The 20399-nt window shown below is 46.2% G+C and overlaps 1 protein-coding gene across 2 annotated transcripts in view; it reads right to left on the reverse strand.

The window, feature by feature from the left end:
* The window catches only part of FGF12 (fibroblast growth factor 12), a 253561-nt gene that overhangs the window by 82289 nt on the left and 150873 nt on the right, over nucleotides 1–20399 (reverse strand). Inside the window, exon 1 of one of the 2 annotated variants that reach the window (XM_014946032.1) lies at nucleotides 19985–20393. The exons of the other annotated variant lie outside the window; for it this stretch is intronic. Coding sequence (XP_014801518.1) covers nucleotides 19985–20183 — 199 coding nt within the window. The 5' untranslated portion in view covers nucleotides 20184–20393. Of the gene's footprint in view, nucleotides 1–19984; nucleotides 20394–20399 lie in introns of those variants that run through there. 2 annotated transcript variants of the gene reach the window in all.

A 20399-nucleotide genomic window follows, 5' to 3' on the forward strand; every position in this document is an offset into this window, starting at 1 on the left:
CTCACAGCCTGCGCTTCTGCCCAGGCAAATTCCCCTGCACCAAGCGGGGACCTTGGATGCAGACAGGCTGATTTCAGCTTCTGCAACCCCTCCACCAGCCAGGGGAGAGTCAGGTACTATTTTGTAGCTACGAAAGCCACCGAATAAATCAGTGTCGGCTGGTTTCTATGCTGCCTTAAAAAAGTGATTTCATAGCAACCAGAGTGCTGCAGACAGGCTCTCTCCCAGCAAGACTCAACTCTGGGACAGTAAATAAGTACAATTGTACTGGCCATCGACTACTAACTAACATCAGTGAAGCCAATATATGTCAAATTGAGACTTAGATTAAGCTAAGTGTTTTGCTTTCCTCGTACCAAAATGAATTATCTATTTTGTTGAGTGCAGAAGCTTGATTTAACTTGATTTTCTAACAAGCACAAAGCCAGAGGAAATGAAAAGCTGTATTCTCAGGCATAGATGACTGCACCACCCTCCTTGAGTCTGTCCCCTTCCTTCCTTTTATCTAATACCACAATAGCAACAGCATTAATAGAACCATAAAATAATTTAGGTTGTAAAAGACCCATCATCAAGTCCGACTGTTAACCTAGCGCTGGTTATACTACTAAGCCATTGCCCTCACTGGTATGAGGGACCTATGGTTGAGTCCCTTAGCAAGTTTTAGCCTCATTTTTACTCTCAGGTTAAATTTTAATGTTTAAGTGCTTTGCACAAAATGGAAAAGCTCCCAGCAGGAAAGATTTAGAAGATGCTTCCGCAGCCTGAGGCTGTGTGGTGGGTAAGGGGAGATCTTGTCTTAAAGTCCCTCAAAAATAAGAGGAGTGGAGAAATAAAACAACCCTGACCTTTTCTGCTTTCCCAAGATGACTTATCTACAGGATAGAAGGCCCTTTCCTTTTCCTTTGGGGTGCAAACTATATTTCAAATCACACAAATCGTTTTGGAACAACATGAAAACCTCTCCCACTTTTACGAAATAGCTTACCAAGTAAAACAGACCAAATCTGCTCATCATTAGGAGCTTCATGTCATTTCTAAAGCATATGAGAACAACGACCAAGATCCCCCTGCATCTTTTCACCAGAAGGCTAAGTGTCACTATCATGTAACACAGGAAAAGCTCCAGGGTCCCTTATTGTTACTGGTCTGACATAGTCACACAGTCAGGTCTGATTCAAGCTTTAACAGCTGCCCTCTTCATAATCTCAGGATTTTCTGAGTCTATGCCTGTCCAGGGACAGGTTGGAGGGGAAATCTTATCTTACATGTGCTTTTTTCTGACCTGACCTGGTTTTGCCAAAGTTTGAAGTTTATGCCCAAACTCAAAGTAAAACTCAAAGGGAGTGAAGTGAAGGGCTCTCAGCCACACACAAACCCAGCACATTCTTCCTGGCCCTAACACAGGCTGACAGCAGCAGTGTTCCTGTCTCTCCTCGCTGCACAGATCCTCTTCTGAGGGAGCATCCCTTCTCCCCAGGCTCATTTAGGATGCCCTGCAGCACCAGCAAACGAATGCTTTTTACAGACACCCAAGGGTCGGAAAGCACTTTGGAAACATACAGATGTCTCCTTCCGTGGCTTCTGAATTTCCTTGAGTCTCTTTCTACAGGAGAGAAGTGCTGGTGAGCAGCACCTTTGGGTACCAACCTGAACTAAACAGAAAAGCAGTGTAGAGACATGGACAGCCACCACAAAGTTCTCCCCTCTGATGCCGAGCACAGCCCTGGAGGGTTAAGGAGTTGTCTGGGCAATGGGCGATTTGTCTCACCTAGTACAGCCATCTCTACACCTGAACTGGGCTCCCTTTACATCCCAAAAATCAACAGGCAAGCCAGGCTTGGTCCATAGGGTGCTAAAACTACCTGCATCTGACTGCAGAGGGACCAGCTCAAACACAAACAGCTATGCTGGTGACAACAGCCAGCAGCGTAGCTGCTTCCTACCAGGGAACCTCCTGTCTCATGTCTAGGCATAAAGTGGGATATTGGGAATTGTCATTCATAGAACAAGCAGTATGACTGGGAGGCCTACAGGCAAAAATTTTAGCTGAAGGCAGCTTTTAACAGGGAACAAGGATTTACCCATCTTTCTCCCCAAAGCTCACTACAGAGTTATTACCTGAAGAGGGAACTGCATAATCACAGGACAGGATTTTTCCTACTAGCCCGGAGGCAAAGCTCTGCACATGACTTTTAAGAGACTCCCTACTTTTGCCATATCATATATTTTAACATCACTTCTTTCCACCTACAGGGCAATTTTATCACACTCTTTCAGCATTGCTATCCCTTGTACTGCAGCAATCATGCTGAAAACCTCAGTTTGTAAAAAAAGATTAGTCTCAAAACCAGCAGATCTCATGTCAGTTAAGGATGGTGGAACACCCTGGTAAGTTAGAAGCCACAAAGGCAACAACATACACTGAGAACTTTTCACAGTTTTGCAATAAAAAAAAAAAAAAGAGAGAGAGACTAACCCTTCCAAGCAGGCAGTATTCCCAGTGCTTGCTAGAGCCCCAGGGAGAAAAAGCTAAAATAAAAGCCCACAACCCTGATACTTTTATTTGTCTAAAGTTCGCCCAATAATACTGCTCCAGACTATAATGAATAAGAGAAAGAAGCAAACCATAAAAACAAAACCAAAAAAAATACGCAGCGCAGACAAGCACAAATCCTGCCACGAGCATTTTCTTTCTACTATTCACAGAATTTACCAGGAATCAAACTCAAACCTACTCTCTAACCTTGTAGAGGTAGCAAAGGGAACTCAGATCCTCTTGCCTTTAAAAGAGCAATACTGCATAATGCACTTGGGATAAACCTGTTCCTCCCACTCAGGCTCCTCCATACACTCTTCTATTTTGCTGTAGGAGCAGCTTTCCCCACAGAAATGGAACTGAACTAATGCAGACAAGACTTCAGCACCAATTCAGCATCTCCCTAAACACAAAATGAAGTACTTCAAAATGGATTTAAGAAAGAAGTTATGACGGCCTTGATCCCAAAGTACCAACAAAACACAAGAGATTTCCACTCCCAGTGCAGAGCCTGTGCTATTAGGATTCCCACATGATATGCAAAGAGATATTTTTACCCTTATTTCATAAGCAATGCTGTTATGCTTTAGGATGCTTACTTTAAAGATCCTGTTCTGGTTGCTCATACACAGCTGTTCAGGTCTGGGTGGTGCTGGAAAAAGCTCAGTAGATCCTTTCTTTATGCCAAATGCAGTGAGCTCAAATCCTTCAAATGTAGTGCCTCCAGAAGGTACAAGAAAAGCTCACAGCCACAGTACAGACCAGACCAATAAGCCATAGCTCTGTTCCTGGTTTGCAGCATCAGCCAGGCTGGGGGGTTTCCCTAGGGTGAAGACACAGTCCTCAGCTGATGACCCTTCTTAGAGCAGTCATCCAGCAACCAACTCACTGCACATCCCCTGAAGGGCATCCTGCTTGCTTCCCTTTCCACAGGCCAAACTTACCACCTCTTCCTGCCCTGCTTTTAACTTTCTGAGCCCTTTGACACAGCTGAGGCTAACTAAGTCATGATCTGATTGCTAATCTCCTTGTCTCTACTTACATGGTAATGTGATGCTGCCATTATTCATTTCAGCTGTCCTGCTGCTGTGCCTTAAAGTCATAATGGTTCACCATCAGCTGCTGTGCTTCCTGCCTTATTGTACAGCTGTACGGTGATTGTCACTCTCCTGGGGCTTGCCAAGGACATGATAGGTGCAGGGTGCTCATACGGACTTTGTTTGATCACCAGGAACATGCTCACAGAAGGCCAGGGGTCTTGCCCAAATTAGCTACTCCACAAAGTCACATACCTCACCCCAAAACCACAGGCAACGCTGAAGGTATTCACTGTGTGCTATGGGGAAAAGAGCAAGAGCTCCTCTAGCAGGGACACTGCCAGAAATGCTTCTTATCAGGGGTATCACTGGCTCTTCAATGACCTTTTCTTTTACTTCTGCTATTTAAGGTGAATAAGGAACTCACCCCGTCAACTGCAAAAGCAGGATAACTTCTCTTAATGCAGAGAGGAGCTATGAGGTTACGCACCAATGCTGCATTTAGCAACGCCCTACTGAGGGCACCAACTCTTGCCTGCTCCCACCAGCAAAGCAGCAGCACAAACACGATCTGGCCACATGTAGCATAGACCCACAGCGAGGAACCCTTTACTGTCTGCCACGGCCTCATTTCTTACAATTCACCAAACACCTCTCATTATGGCAATATGGTTACCTGAGGCTGCAGCAAGCCAGGCCCCACTTTGCCTTGGGCCAGGAAATCTAAAGGGACTCAACAAGTCCCTGCTCACAGAAGCCACCTTAATCTGAACTCTCCCGAGTTAATGGTAGGGGTCTCAGAGGAGCTGGTTTTCCATGACTTCTTGGAAAGATGAAGGGCTTAGCATCCTTTCAGCGATTTGAGCCACTGGCATCAAGGATTCTTGCAACTTGTAACGATGCTCTGGTTGGCAGCCACACCTCCACTCGAGGTTGCTGGTGCAGAACTGCTTTTAAATCCACTTCAGAAGTTACTGTTCTGGGTGCCAGCAGAACTCTGAGTTGGTTATGGCATAAACGCTGAAGCTCTTGGGGTTACTGTTCTCCGCACAATGAGCTGTCAAACAACAGAGGACTCTGCTAGCTCAGACATCAAGCAGCCATTTTATATTCAGCGACCTGCAACAAGGTTGGTACCGACTGCGGGATTTCAGCAGGAGACTTGCCTGTTTGTTTGCTCTCTTTTTCTGCAGCAGGCCACGCTCTGACTCAACGCCTCTGCCTGGTCTTAGTACAGCAAGGCTGTCAGAGATGCCAGCGGCAGGCTCCCGAAGCAGCCCCTCTGGTACCTGCTCAGGACCTTGGTCTGGCAAAGGCAGAAAGCATCTCCAGGCCTGATGTGAACCATGGCTGGGCATAATGCTGACTCTCTGCTGTGCCTGTGCAACAGTTCTGCTGAGGATGTAACTGCAAACATGTGAACTGTAATACATCCCAGGACCATATTTCACCTAAGTGTTCTTTAAACATTTGTTTATTGCAATTAAACATTTTAGCCTGGAATTTACACATTCCATTATTCTTATTTTCCCCCGTTCAGACTGCAGCTGTCATAATGGGAGGTTGATTTATGACTCACCCACCCAGCACTCAAACCCTTAACGCACCAAAGCCAGCATTCAAGGCAGAGCGTAAACTGCTCTTAATTTACTTAGATTAGCTCCACGTTTAAAGTGCTACCACAGAAACTGCAGTTCACGTCCCCTGAAAAGGATGGGTTCCAGAATACTCCATAAGCCAAATACTGCAAACACTTGCAGGCAGAGAAGGGCACCGAAATCCCTCCTTCAGAAGTACAGTATTAATGAAGGCTTGTATTAACTCGGCACGAAAATGCATCAGTGAGCTCCATGCAGATTACTATGGTGACAGGCATCAGCACAGAACTCGGAAAGAAAGAGAAGATGAAAAGCTGAGGGAGAAAAATGTTGGGTTTTCTTCTCAGCCAGGAGCTACTGAGTTCTCCAGGGTGTTTGGAGCTAAGATGAAGTAAATGGCTGTCTCCAATTAAATGCATCACTGTCGGCATAAGTTTAATAGCTCAACTCCCTGCAGTGATTCACTGAATCCACCCAAACTGGGAAGCTCAGGAATAACAGCACTTGCAGCTGCACCAGGAGCTGCTGCCCTTGAAGACCACGGATACATGTCCCCCCATCTGAACGCATGGCCCAACTCTTCCAAGCTGTGGCCACAGCAGACCATGAGCCTTTAGCAGATGTCACACACGGGTGTCCGTGACTGTACCTGCAGTGAGTCATGCATGAAGCAGGTCGAAGCCTCCTAAGCCACACGTGGGCATCCTGGAGGACACTTCAACTGTGTTGCTCAAGTGCGGAGGTAGGAAATCCTGCAGCAAAGCGCTGAGAATTTTTAGCTCCCACAGGAGTCCCTAAATGCAGAAAAACACACAGGCGGAGGCAAGGAGGATGTTTCCCAGCCCCACAAAATGTCTTCCATGGCTTCTGTGGCTAAACTCAGCAAAATTGCTTGAAGCAGAAGGACACGCTGTGCCTTGAGGAAGCCTACAAGCAGATGGTCTGGATGGACTGAGCAATGCAGCCTGTAGCATCCTGAGTAACAGGCAGGGAGAGGGCAAATGAGCCAAGGGAGGTATTTGCATTTGGATGCCTCCTCAGGCTGCCTGCACAGACGTCAAGTGACAGTGGGCAACGCTAGCTGCCCATGCATTAGGAGGGGCTCCAGAGCAAAGCCAGGTGTCCAGCCCCACCTTGCAAAGTTGCCACAAACCCCTTCAATTCAGCTACAGCCAGTCGGCTTAACACACAGGCACATCACTCAGCCTGTGAGTAGGATGGAGAGATGTAAACAGACTGATGGACTGATGCTAAGATTTATTGCCAAGATCTGTGACTCTGGGGAGATCAAACAGTTGATCCCAGCTCCTTTCCTGATGAGGCAGAATGAAGGCCATGCCCAGCTCCAGTTCAACGTGATTACAGGCTTAGTGTCACCCTCCAATTACGGGGAATTTATTTTGAGAAGAAAATTACTCTGGGACAATAGGGCTACATGGCTCACTCATGTATTTACTCATCTCAAGTGCAAATCTCCACCCAGGGCTAATAACTACAGAGAGACAACTGGTGTTTCCAGGATGTATTACGTGAAATAACAGGCTCTGCTGACAGGGATGACCTCTGGATTTGAAGGACAAGCTTCTGAAAATGACATTTCCCTAACTCAGAGGGATGATGGGCTCAAGCCAATGACAGCACCCATCAAAGCTGTCACCATCAGTGAGTCACTAGAGCAGAATGGCACCTTGTAGGCAAAAAGAGCATCCAGAGAAGTGATTTCCATTCCTGTGCTGATGCCTGCAAGGAGAAATAGTAATTAGCCCTCTAGCACCGAGCACAGTTGCCTGCCTGTACCCTTCTACTAGGGAGCAGACATGTACAAAGCTCTGCACTACACCTGCTTTGCTCTTACAAAGATGAGTCCCTCCAGGGAAGTGTATTTCTCACTTGTAAAGTAGGTGGAAAGGGTGTGGTTGCACAGCACTGGCATTCACGTGGGCTCTCCCATGTCCAGGGAATCAGCTTTACACAGATATTTAATACAAGTCTAAGGGGCAGAGAAAGGGATCATATAAAGCATTGAAAATGGGGGGTGCAAGATTAGACCATTGCTACATGTCTCTCCCAGACCCCCCTTTTCCTAGGAGCTTACAGATGTTAGAACTTAGAGCTAAGTCACCCTGCACCTCACTGACTCCCCAAGCTCCTGACCCCAAGCAACAGCCACATAACGTCCAAGGCTCAAGGACAAAGAGATCCTAAATCTTGGATGGCTTTTCCTAGAAGGGAAATAGCAAACCAACGTGCATGACACATGAGCTACTCCTTCTGAGCAGTTCCTGCACACAAACTACAGACAAGACAGCCATCTCCAGCGCTGCAGGTCGAAAAGCGATCCTCAAACACCAGTGCAAGTGAAAGCAATGGGGAGGCACATTGAAGAGGACTGATGGCCAAACTACCACCAATTATTTTGGCATAGAATTGCTGACTATCTCTGTGTGAAATTGTCTAGCCGGATATTTTGTTAAAAAACTCAGAGTAAAAACAGCTGAAGCTTTACACAAACTCCATCTCATTAACAGAGAAAAAAGGAGATCTGAAAATGGTAAAAGTTTTGATTTCCTCTTTTGAGACAATGTTTTATTTAGAAATGTAATAATAAAAAAGAAAGACGTTAAAAGAGTTGGAGATGAAAGTCAAAGTTTCATTTTAAGTAGACTGAAATATTGCATTAGATCTGAATCCCCTCCTCCCCACAAACTTCTTTTATTTGACCAGAGAACTAAAAAATCAATTCTTTATACAGCTGCACTCCTGGGTTTGTCTTTGCCTCCCCCAGGACACAGTTTGTGTTGCTCTGTTGATCCAGTGTGTTTTACCAGCAGTCAAAATTTCAAAACATTTCCCCTTTAAAGAGCAATCTTCTACACCTGTATTGACTTGAGCTCCAATGAGAAGAAAACCAAAACCTGACAAAACCAGAAAGCATAAGAGAGAGATGTACGGCTGTTCCAGAATTTATGCAGGGTAAGCTTTTTCAGGTAAGTGAATTAAAAAAATGAAAAATTTAATGAGAAAGAAGTTATAGCTACAGCTTCTAAGCTGTCATTTTCTAGCACAGTCAATGCCTTGGCTACTAAAGGTTTCAGCATGCTCATAAGTATGGATAGCAAAGCACACAAGATATATTATTTATTTTGAGGAACACCCTGCAATTATTCCTGACATATTGTGTAATTAGCCAAAATTACAACATATTCACCCAGAATGAAACAGAGGATAGCATAAATACTATGTGTGAGCCCACAATCACAGAGCGCATTTCATTTGGTTGCAAACGTGACTCCATGAACCAACCGAGCGTGTGCCCCTTCAGGGTGGCTTCTCCCTGGCCACCATGGGTTGTGTCAGCTCCCGAGCAGGCACCCATGAAGTGGAAACATTGGGAATAAAATCCAGACCTTCCTATGCCAGCAATGAGAGCTCAAGTGCTGCATGAAGATTTAGCAAACATGTACCTCCACTCTGCAGAGCTTTTGTGTTGAGGGATGGTTGAGCACAAAGCTCATACCATCAAAGGGGACACAGCTATGCTATCCCCAAGGGATGTGGGAAGGCAGGCTCGGAGGATGGTGCCTGGGCTTTGCTGCCTGGAGATGATGCTTCCTGGGCTTTGCTGCCTGGAGCAGGCAGGAGGGAGAAATGCAAAAAAGCTCTGCCCTCTCCCCACTCCTGCAGCATCTCTCACCCTACAAACAGGCATGGAGGGAGAAAGGGTTTCCTACCGGGCCACACATCACCCAGACGTGTCCTAAGGAGTTGATTGATGGGTAAGAAATCCCAGGAAATCTTGTGGCAGTGCTTTGCTGCTTGTACAGTAAGAAAGGTTGTGTTTTGTTTTGTTGACTCCAATGTGCAACATAAAACTTCTTCACTGTCAGTTAAGCAGATTTCTTCCCGGTTTAGGATACTAAGAAATTCTTTCTATCTAGAATTTTCTCCATGGGAAGATGTTAAAAGCAGGCTAAAAAACATCTGCCTGGAGAATGTGTGTCTGGTGTCAGTGCAAGGCTGCAGTTGGACTAGTCAACCTCGGAGGTCCCTTCAGCCTTGCTGACTAGGCGACCACAACTTGGTGACATTATCACACTTCTGCACCCTGAGTTTTTGAAGGGCTCCACAACAGAGATTCCAGCTCCCCTCACCTTGAAGTGCTCCACACAAGGCACCAGATCACTAATAGTCCTCACACGAGCAGAGCAGACGCCATCCCTGCTGTTCACGCCTGCCACGGCGCTGTGATTTGTGCTATTCTCAGACACTAAATCTCTCTGCTTCCCCCATCAATCCAACAGGCTTGAAATACTGCAGAAACACCAAGAAGTCCCTCACACAAACACAACACACTACAGAAATGACTATATCCTTCTTCCACCCAGCTCCACACACCTAGGAAAGTAAATTCATTAAAATAGAAAATAGACAGAATGTGCTATCAACAAGCACTGAGCAGAAATTAATCACTTAAGATGCTATTGGTCTCGTGGAGGGTACCTGGTCCTATCAACACCAGCTCACAGAATAGCCCTGGGTAATTACTGGATGACAACTCAGGCTAAAATTTGGGTCCCAGTGTCACTCTGCAAGCATTCAACAACATCAGGCAATAATGCCCCCTTTTGCTACAGTATTCCTCATGCACTCCTGCAGCATTTTCTAAAGGGATGAGAGGTGTGATACTTTTTTATTTAACAGGTAATGAGCCTATGATGTAGAAAAATTAAAGCTTGAATCAGTCAGGTTGCATTTTAAGAATTTCTTTTGCTCACTGCACTAATGCAGCTTAAGAATTCCTGTAGCAGTTTGCAAGCATTTTTTGACCCAAAATTATGATGTTACTAAATTTTGACAAATCTTCCACAACACCTAAATGCATAAAGAAAATGTGCTGCTTGTTCCACTCGGGTTTGAAACATTATACTTTATAGAATCATGCTAAAAATGGCCCAAACCTGCCATGTGACACAAAGTTCATTCTTTTTTCCTTTTCCTTTGTAAAAATACACCCTTTTTTAACCTGCAGAATTATATTAATTTTTCATCTGAGCCAGAGTTTTCCTTCCACCTAATGAAAATACTTACAGTGTTACAGAGTCATCATCCGCCTCATTCCACCTAAAGCTCAGTTTTAAATAAGGATGGTGTTTCATGGTTTGGATCTCACTACAAATACCTCATTCCCGATGCTGGGTGGCCCCGAGGGCTCCAGTGAGACAGGCAGGTTCACCACCTGCCCTGCTGATGTCTCAGGGGAGAGCTGTAAACAGTGAGCTCCCTCCCCGGGGATGAGCGTGCTCAGGATGACACAGTGCAGATGGAGCAAAAACAGAAAATCTGCCTCTCCAACAGGTCTCCAAACACAGCTCCTGCTCCTCCAGCTGCCCAGAAGCCAACACCACCTGAGGGCTCAGAAGGTCTCAAACTTCACCTGGTGGTTTCTAATCGTTCAAGCGCCCCTATTGGGCTCTAGCACTAAAATCTAAAATTTATTTCATGGACAGTAGATCTGTGTTTTTGAAGAAACAGAAAGAAAAATAGTAGAATAAATGTTTAAGGGGAAGGTAAAAGTGGCACAGAAATATATTAAATAAAAACCAAAATAAATGTTTATAAATTTTTAAATAACGATGTTGTGAGTTAGGCAGCAGGCAGACCCGGTACTGAAAAACATAAAACCAAACAATAAAAAGCCAGCAGAGCACTGGTGGTGATACCCCACACTCTGCCAGCCCTCTTAGCCACCATCACAGAAAATCCCTGCAAAAGCCTGATGTCAGTCACAAGCGGATGCCCACATGAACGGCTGCAGATCAATAACTGAGGTGGAGGGTGCGGGCAGCCAACAATTCAGACCCCGATCCGGTTAAAGGAGCTGTGCCAGGGAAAGGACCAGCTCGGGAGCAGGTGCACCATCCAAGCCCCTCGCCTGCCAATACGTGACTCCTGCACCTCCTGCAGCCCAGCAGCTCCTAAGTCCCCGGGGAGCATCCTTCAGGAACTGCCGTATGCTCCTCAACCCCAAATCAGTCCCTGGAAGCCAAAACCACTGTGTCTTTTTGCTCATTTCTACTGCTTTTCAGTTTTCTGGAAGATGTGGGCTGGGTTTTTGCAGCCTGGCTTCACTTGCAGCAGTCCCATACTGCTTGACCTTTTGCAAACAGTTTTGCTTTGGGGAATGAAGAAAATGTATTTATTTGGCAGTTCAGACAATAGGAGTAGCAACCGCTAAGGAAAGAAACTATCTGTGCAGCCAGCACGGGGAGGGGACTGCAAACTATGCTGTTCTAGATAAATATCAATTAAGTGAAGTTTCTATTAACCCCAAGATCTGGCTCTTTTCTTCCTTCATTTCAATCCAAAATGCTTAAATATTTCCAGGAAGGAACATTCTGGGTTTTTATGATCTTTATCATGATCCCAATCAGCATTTAGTAGAGAAAGAGGAACAAGTAACAGAATTATATTGCCTCTCTGTGGATATTTTGCCAGTTCACAGCTTGTAGCCGTCCACTGGATGTAACCCATCCCCTACCAGGGCACGCTGCTGGAGGGGAGAGAGGAATGCCATGGGGAGACTGCTCTGCACAGCGTCCTCCATGGATGCTGCTGCGTGATGGGGAGAAGATCTCTACTCTCCGTCACTGCCATAGCCATATCTAACCCTGGATCTTCATCCTCAAATCCAGCCCCTGCCACTGGAGGCAACCAATCATTTCTCATCTCCCCTTTTTTGGCACCTGTCAATGGAGCCAAGCACTTCAAACCTGAACCACCACACTGAAAAGACCCCAGGAAGAAAGAAGCAGCATAACCCCTCCCCTCCTTTCCCCTCAGCCGCCCACCTTCTGGCCAGAGAAGTGCCACATGTCCCCAGACGAGGGTTTCTTTTTGGAAACGTGACAGTGCCAAGGATCATGCAAATTAGAGGTCATCCTTGTGCTGAAGGAGAATGGAGCACTGATGCAAGGCAGACTCTGAAGCAGGTGTCCCTTGGACAAAATTCCCCCCTTCCTCCCACATACAACTTCAGGTACAATGGATGCACCTGCTTCCAAGAAGAGCGAGAAGCTGCTACTGCTACTACTCCCCTTGCCCTGACCCAAGCCAGGGTCTGCACAAGAGCTTGACACTCCTCCAAACTTAGAGCTCTGCCAGGAGCAATACAACCCCATACGGCATCTCCTTAGAGGGACCCCAGGCATATTAGTCATCTCCCCGTGATACTGGGGGAAAGGGACAAACCCAAAGCCACAGAGCAGATGAGGGAACAGAGCTGCGACGCCCCATTCAGTGAATGATGATGAGGTTTTCAGCATTAACCCCCACCTCACAGCCCAGCCCACTCCACGGGGAAAGGACAGACAGGAGGAATTCCCCAAGGCGCTGCATGGACTCAGTCTCCCCCATCCCATCAGGAACCAGCCCAGCAGCTTATCCCCAAGGACAAGGAGGGCTCAGCCCATTACTCTGCCTCTGAGCCTGTCACTTTTAGCCAGGACATTCTGGAATGAGCAGAAGACAGCCGAGGTGTCTGACAGGTGTCAGGGCACTTCAGCTGAATTTTCTCAGCAACCACATAAGCTCCATCAGGATTTCAGAGAGCCTCAATTCAGTGCTTGGAACAAGCATGCAGATATTTGTCTGTGCTGCAGCGTGGGGGCTGGAAAAGCCGGAGTGGTCTGCCTGAACAGTGAATACCACAGTCGTGTTCCACAGCTCTCTAGAAAGCTGCCTTCTGGTTTACCATTTGAAAAATGTGTCGTAGCTGCTATTTTCAGAGACAGTACTGTCAGGAAGCTGTAGCCCTACAGCCCTGCTACCATGCTGCAAAAATTCAGTGTCCACATTGACTCCTCTCAAAACACAACCGCCTCCCTTTAAAAATAATTTATTCTAGGATCCCCCGCTAGCAGTGTTTGCTGGATGAGGGGCACAAAGTGTGTCCATGGGTCTATTACAGCTTTTAATAGAGATACGAAGTAAAACCAGCCTCCGGAAAGGCCAAGTTATTTCAGGATTCTGCTACATGTCAGAACAGGGTAAAGGTAAAACAACAGATGTAGTAGTTTGCTTTATACTCAGAAAGGATAATGTATTAATAAGAAGAATATCACGTTAGCTAGGGAATAGAGATGAAGCATGCATTAAACAGGAGAACAGAACATAAAGGTACCGTTCCCTCATAGACTGCAGTGTCTGCAGCCCAGGCACAGAGTAGATGATTTTGGTACGGGTCACTTCACAAGAGAAGTCCAAGATTAAGGCACAACAGTAACGCAGCCACGGAATGATGCCAGGACAGAACACGGGAACACGGAGCGTACAGAAACATACATGTTCTTAAAGGTTAGTTCTCTGGAGCTGCATTGCGTGAGCTGCTCTCTTGGTCACCTTCTCCTGCCAAGCCATGGAGCTTGCAAATACAAAAGGGATGTCAATCCCCTATGTTTTGCTTGTTAAAATTCTTGCTTTGATTTTAACAATAATAAATCACAGCTTGGTGTCAACTGTGCGGGAGTAGGACACTCCTAGAAATAATGTGCACACGGCTGTTCAGAGGGATAGATCAAATGGAAAGAATGCCAGAGGGATGGAACAAATGCCTACTTGGCCACCATGCTATCTGGCAGTTCATGGTGTGCCCATTTGGGGAGGAGAAAGAAGGAAGGAATATAAGCCCAAGTGGGTTTGCCCTTGCTCCTCGATATAGTGAGACTCAGGACCGTGTTTGTCTCTCACAGGAGTGAGATTCTGACAATCTCTTCAGCTCCTGTGGCAGCTCTGCTCTCCACACTGCCCGAGTCAGCTGTTGAATTGTTTTGGTAATAGATATCTTATCTGTTAAAATATGCAGTATCTGATCTATTGAAACTATTCTGAATTCATGCTGAATTCAGCAAAGCAAAAAAGGAAGGAAGGAAGGAAGGAAGGAAGGAAGGAAGGGAGAAAGAAAATCTTGTCTTCATTTTGGTATTTTTGGAACTCAAGCTTTTGAGTTTTTATTTCAAAACATTTAATTTAGAAGTACACCTGAAAGTTAAAGAAAAATACACATATAAAAATCCTCCAAATGAAATTGTACCTTCTTTTTTTTCCCCCCAAAAAATCCCAACCCGATTATATCAGTCAATGATAATTTGATTTATATGGATCTTTTATTTTAGGGGGAGGGAAAATAATAACTTATGAACCTCTTTTTGCCCTGACTTTTCCATTTGGCTGGTGATGGAGGAATCAATCATTTGTATTGCTCTAATGGTGAACCTCCTCTGCTGGTTAATGATTTTTCACTGCTCCCACAAGCACAGATACCCCTGAGGCCATGGGGAGGGAAGATATCCGTCCCTCTAGGAGCTTGGATGACTTCCATGGATTTTCTTGGCACCAACCAGTCCAGACCTAGTACGAGGTAGCTTACTGACTGACACACTCACCCGCAAGCTGTGTTGCAAAGCGAGCTGGCCGCTGCGTTCCCCATGCTCTGGAGTAAGCCAGGAGCCTGCAGCTCTTCCCCAGATCACAGAGCGGAGAGTTCGGGGTTGCTATCTGACCCCCCCAGTAACCGAGCACAGACACACACTGTGACAGTCACCACATCTGCAAGTCACGAACATGTGTGATACCACCCCCGGGGATCAATTTGATAAAATGAAACCCATCTGCTGAGCTGTCACGAGCAGGAGGAAGCCTTTTCCCCTCCTCTTGATTATTTCAGCATTCATTAGTGCTGGCGGGTGCGGAAGGATCTTACAGCACCAGTGGCAGACCTCACCCACAGACTGCTCCAAACAAGGAGGACACACACCCTCAAGGCTGTGCCCCTTCCTCTTGACATTATCGATGCTCATGTTTGGCTGGCCACTTGGCATACATGCCCTCATCTCAGCTAGCACTTCTAAGAGCTTCTTGCTGGCCGGGTGATGCCAGGATTTCCAGGCATTTCCATTCCGCCCAGCCACTCAGAGATGGGACACAGCACCAAATTCTGTAGAGGAGCGGGCAGAAGGATGGGATGGACCTCCCTTGGCTGAGCACACACCCAAGTGTGCAAACACACACTATGGAACAGTGCTGGGATACAGCCTGAATCCTGCTGCAGACAGCAGCTATGTGCTGAGATAGCACAGCTGGCATCAGCACACTGCCAACAGAGGGGCCAAATTCCACAGGTTAGGCAGATATTACAGCGGGTCTGAGATGAACCACCCCACAAAAGCAGGCAAGGACTACGACGAGTTTAATGTGGAGCTAAAAAGGTGGTTTTTTCCATGAGCTTCAATCATAATTTTCACCCTGCATGAAATCAGAAAGGACTTTAGGATTTAACTCAGGGAATTTAACAGCTTGCAGAGATGACAGACTTCTCAAATGTTTTAAATGAATCTCCGAATGAACAAAGTCCTTCTGTGTCCTTCAGCTAAAGTTGCTCTTATATTTTCTTTATACTGCTGCAAAAATATCTACATACTTATATTTTAAATTCCAAATCTCCATTTATTATTCAAAATGAGAAATACTGCAAAGGGAAAACATATTTTAAGTTACTGCTTTTTTTAATATGTGTGAGCCATTTCCTTCACTTTGGAACAAGCCTTTAGATCTCCTTAAGGAAAAACATCCTTTCCCTGGAGGAGCACAAAATATATATCAGACAGAGAAAAATAAGGAAATAACAACAACACAAATTTTCTTTTTTCTTTTTGCTGGGGTAAAACCTGCTTGAGACTGAACTCTGAGCTGGAAACTCATCTAGAGAAGCAATGCCTGAAGGGATGGAGATGCTGCTACACCAGTGCCTGGCACTGCTTGACCCGAAGCTGCCTGAATCCAAATATTATTTCCCCAAGTAACGACACCCTCTCAGCAGGCTTCACTCAGATAAAATTTCCACCAACCACCACAGATGCTGTGCCTGATGCTCCAGCCTGCTTCCCTCTGTGCCAAGCCCCCAGTGGCCATGGCACAATGGAAGGCCAACTCCACCCCAGCTCCCTGGGGTGAGCTCTGCCTGAGAAGACAGTTGGTGAAGCAATGGCCACAGTTTTCACAGACAAGTTGGACCCACCAGCCCAGGGCTTCCAGCCTGCTACAAAACAGCTGAAGAAGGGATGAAGAAGCTGCAACGGGGATGCAACTACTGGGTTCAACCATTTGTTGGCAGAGAAATCACGTAGAGAGCGCTGCTTTGTCTAGTCTTCTGCATTCACCTCTTGTCTCTATCATTCCCTGATGAAGGATCCATCTCTGGAATCTGCACCAAAAAGCCATGCCATATAGCAATTTCTTTTAAATCCCCTATCAAGCTACTACAGTCAGAGCAAAATATATAATTTAATCTTTTCTAACTGTACTTTATACATATAATTGTACAGGTGCTGTTCAACATACACATATTTTGCTTGGCACCTGCACAACCGTGGTCAATATTAATTCACAATAATGAGATTAATCCCATGTGTCCAAATTTTCACCTTAGTCCACAGCTCTCAGTGTCCTTATTTGGCCTGTCTTAAACTGAGAAATCATATCTTAGAGCCAAGCACAAGGAAAAGATATAAAAGAACATAGACCATGCATGAGAGAGAGCTGCCTTTGCCCGTTGAAAAGGCAGATGAAACAAGTGCTCGTTTTACAACATGGTGCTTATTGCAACTGACAAATTAGATGTTTCTGCAGTCTGTTTTCCCTAGGAGCTGATAGCTCTGATTATACAAGATGTCCCTGCACAGACCTGGTTTCCCCATCGCTTGCCAAAACCTTCGACTACTCATGCCCACCGCCAAGTGAGCCTGAACTTCTACTGGGTGCAAATTCTCCCTTCTTGTGTGAGAGCTGAAGTATTTCACTCTCGCTTCACACGAGCTGCGAAATGAAGTAGAAGGTGCCAACCAGTGCAAAATGTAACTCCGCTCACAAACATCTTTACTGAATATTTTAGTTACAGTGCTGTTTGAGTCACATATTAAAAAACAAAACAAAACAAAACACTTAATTGACGTAAGCTCACACAATTGCTTTTACAAAAGCAAAGAGCAAAGGGAATGTGAACCACCATCACAGCTGTATTTCTGTAATGGTGCAAGTTGCTACAGCTCCACCATAGTCGCATTGTAACCTCGCTGGTGGTGGGGGGCCCAAAGCTTGGCGTGCTGGACCCAGCATCAGGAATGAGATCTCTGTGTCAGGTAACTGCTCCGTGCCTTGGGCTCACCTTCCGTAAAATGGGAAGAATCCTCCCATTTTGGTAGAGCTTGTTGAGTACTACAGATGAAAATCACTCTGTAAACATGAAGTATTTTGACAGTTACTCCCCATAGCCATAAAATGAGGTCATGATTAAAAAAGTAAAGATAGTTCCCCTAGTACCATACCATTTCCAGATGGGATTGTACCCCTTCTGAACATGGATATTTCTCACGTTCATTTCACTGACTTGCAAACTACTGAGCCAGCATATTATTAAGTACACATAATCACTGGGCTTGTGGGTCACTGCACAATGTATGCACATTTCTTTAAACCAGTTTCAATTCATTTGCATATCATTTTCTATGCAGAAGAGCGACTCTGCAATGAATAAGCTATTTGGGCACAATACACTCCCTGAATAAACAATCCCAGTAGCAGCAAACTGAGTGGCACGCTGCCTTCTGAGCAGCACACCTGAGTCCAGGAACAGGATGTAGCACTAAAACAAATCCCTATTTAAAAGATGGATACAGGGAACTAAAGCAGACACAATCTATAGCCTAGGAAAAGACACTTTTTTTAAAAAAAACAACGTAATTCCTCTACTTTAATTTTATAAAATGAATACAGCACTGGTTACAAGTGATTGACTGACAGTTCTAAAGACTGAACAACTCTATTTTTACAGCACTGAGTAGCTTTGATCTTTCTAAGTCAATAAAAAGTTCTCCTTAAAGCATTCTTGTCTGTAGGTTATTGAACACCTTCCTCAGCATGAAAGTCCATGCAAGTTGAGGGAATTCTTAGAATTTATCAATTCTTCACAGGCATTTAGTGAGCCCAAAAGTCATGGAATTGGACCTGTACAGCTGGAAGCACTATGGCAGGACCAATAAAGACTCACCAACCACACCATGCAATAAAAAACAGTCAAAGTTTAATGCAACAAAGCATTTTGAAATCTAAATAACAGATCTAGATTTCCCACCCCTGTTAATCTTAGAGGGACCTTATTCAATAGCAGATGGAGATGAGGAAGAAAGAGGAACGGGAAAAAAATTCATCAGTGAGACTCCCAGGTCCCACTCTTGATCCTACAAAGAGCGATTCCTGAGACAGAATGACCACACTTTGGGGGCAAGAGCCATCTCTTGGGCTGGGCTCACTGGTTGACTAATACATAGGACAGTCCAGCAAGCTACCACTCATCATAACGTGAGGAAAACAAAAAGAGGCAACCTTTTTCCCTTTGAATATTTCAAGCCATACCGTATGTCAGATGTTTTGCATCTTCTTTTGGTAACTGCTTTAAAACAGACCATTAATGAATCTGGTTTTCACAGCCTAACCCATGCATTGCAAGTCTTGAAGCATTTTGTTAGCTAAATATAGTCCCTGCCCCGCAGCCTGCGAATCGGGAGTGCTGACAGCAACCCAAAGTAATTATTCTTTCCCCTTTGTTGACAACAGTAAGCAGCCTTCTACAGCGAGAGGCTTTCCCCATGTTTCTTTTTATTCCTCACTTGAGTACAGGTCACGTACCTCAATCTACAGACCAGAAGAGCAGCCCTCAGCTAGCTCTGACACCTTGCTGTAGAGTCATGACTGACAGACTTCAGATGTGGAGAAAGGGCTTCATGAAGAGACCAATCAACAAACAAAACATTAACGTATATGGAAAACATGGGAGGATTACACAGGTTGATGGTACATCCCAAATTGCTGAGGAAATTAGTATCACTTTTTTAACCATGATACTAATAGACACCCGAGAAAAGTACATGTTCACAACAGCTTCTCAAACAAATCATTGTTTTCTTACCTTAGCGGTGATTTATAGCAGGGAAAAAAGAAAGGAAGATGCAAATAATAATTCTACCGAGAAATCACAGAGGGCCTATTCTTGCCAGGTAGTTCTCGTGCCTACCAAGGAGAGCTGGGAGCCCAAAGCATCGCTCAGAATTGAAACTGCGGGTGGTGGGACTGCATCGTGGAAATGTGAGCAACACGTACACTAGGGCTGAAGTTTTCTACAAGGAGCCAAGGCTCAGAGCACACACACTCAAAAAGATAAAGAAAGGAAAAAGAGACTCCTAAAATACATTTCTAGGTCCTTGCAAGCTCGCTGTTAGGTGCAACAGTCGTGCCGCTGCCATCTAGAAAGCTTTCTGAGCTAATGAAATTCCCTACGCAACTCCGCGCAAGAAGTAGCACTTGATGGATCTAGTTATCAAATGATCACAATTCTAATTGATCCTTAGTTTATCGATTTCCTTGTCACTATGCAGAAAAATAAGCGGAGACTTTTTAAAAAGCATACCTACTGGGAGGCGGAAAAATACAATTCTGGGTTAAGTAAACTCGGGTTAAGCCGAGGGTTTCTCCTGCCAGAGGACCCACTTCGGACAGCGGCGGAGGGATGGATGCTGGGGCTGCTCTGCTCCCACCCATCCCACCAGCCAGGACCCAGGCGAAAGTCGAAGAGGGAGCAGCACTCCCGTCCCCGGACGGCACCCGGCGGTGCAGGGGGGAGCCCCGGGGCACCCACCCCGGCGGATCCGGGGCTGCCCCACCCCGCGGGGCGGGTCCCCACGGCCCCTTTCCGCCGTACTCACCCGGTCTCCTCCTCACCGGCCGTTTCCTGCCGCTGCAGAAGCGCACTTTGCTGAAGACCCCTAGGACGTGCCTCTCGCAGAGGGAGCGCCCGTCCTTGCTGGGGCTGGAGCGGCGCTTGGAGGCGGACACCCGGTCGCTGTTGGACTCCCTCGCCTGCCGCTTCTGCCGGATCAACGAGCTGGCGATAGCCGCTGCCATCGCCGCTCATGGGCCCCCCGGCTCCGCTCCGCGCCGCTCCGGGGGGCGCCGCTCGGGCGCGCTGGGGCCGAACCGCCGCCGCGCCCCGCGGGGACGGGGGACACCCCGCTTAACGCGCTGCAGCCCCGAGTCCCGGCGCCGGGGAGGGCTCAGCCGGCCAGGCGGAGCAGGGCGCCCGGGCTAACAACCATGGCTGGCCGCCGGACCCCGCCGCCC

Source organism: Calidris pugnax, unplaced genomic scaffold, assembly GCF_001431845.1.
Source record: "Calidris pugnax isolate Ruff unplaced genomic scaffold, ASM143184v1 scaffold111, whole genome shotgun sequence".
Classification (NCBI taxonomy): Eukaryota; Metazoa; Chordata; class Aves; order Charadriiformes; family Scolopacidae; genus Calidris; species Calidris pugnax.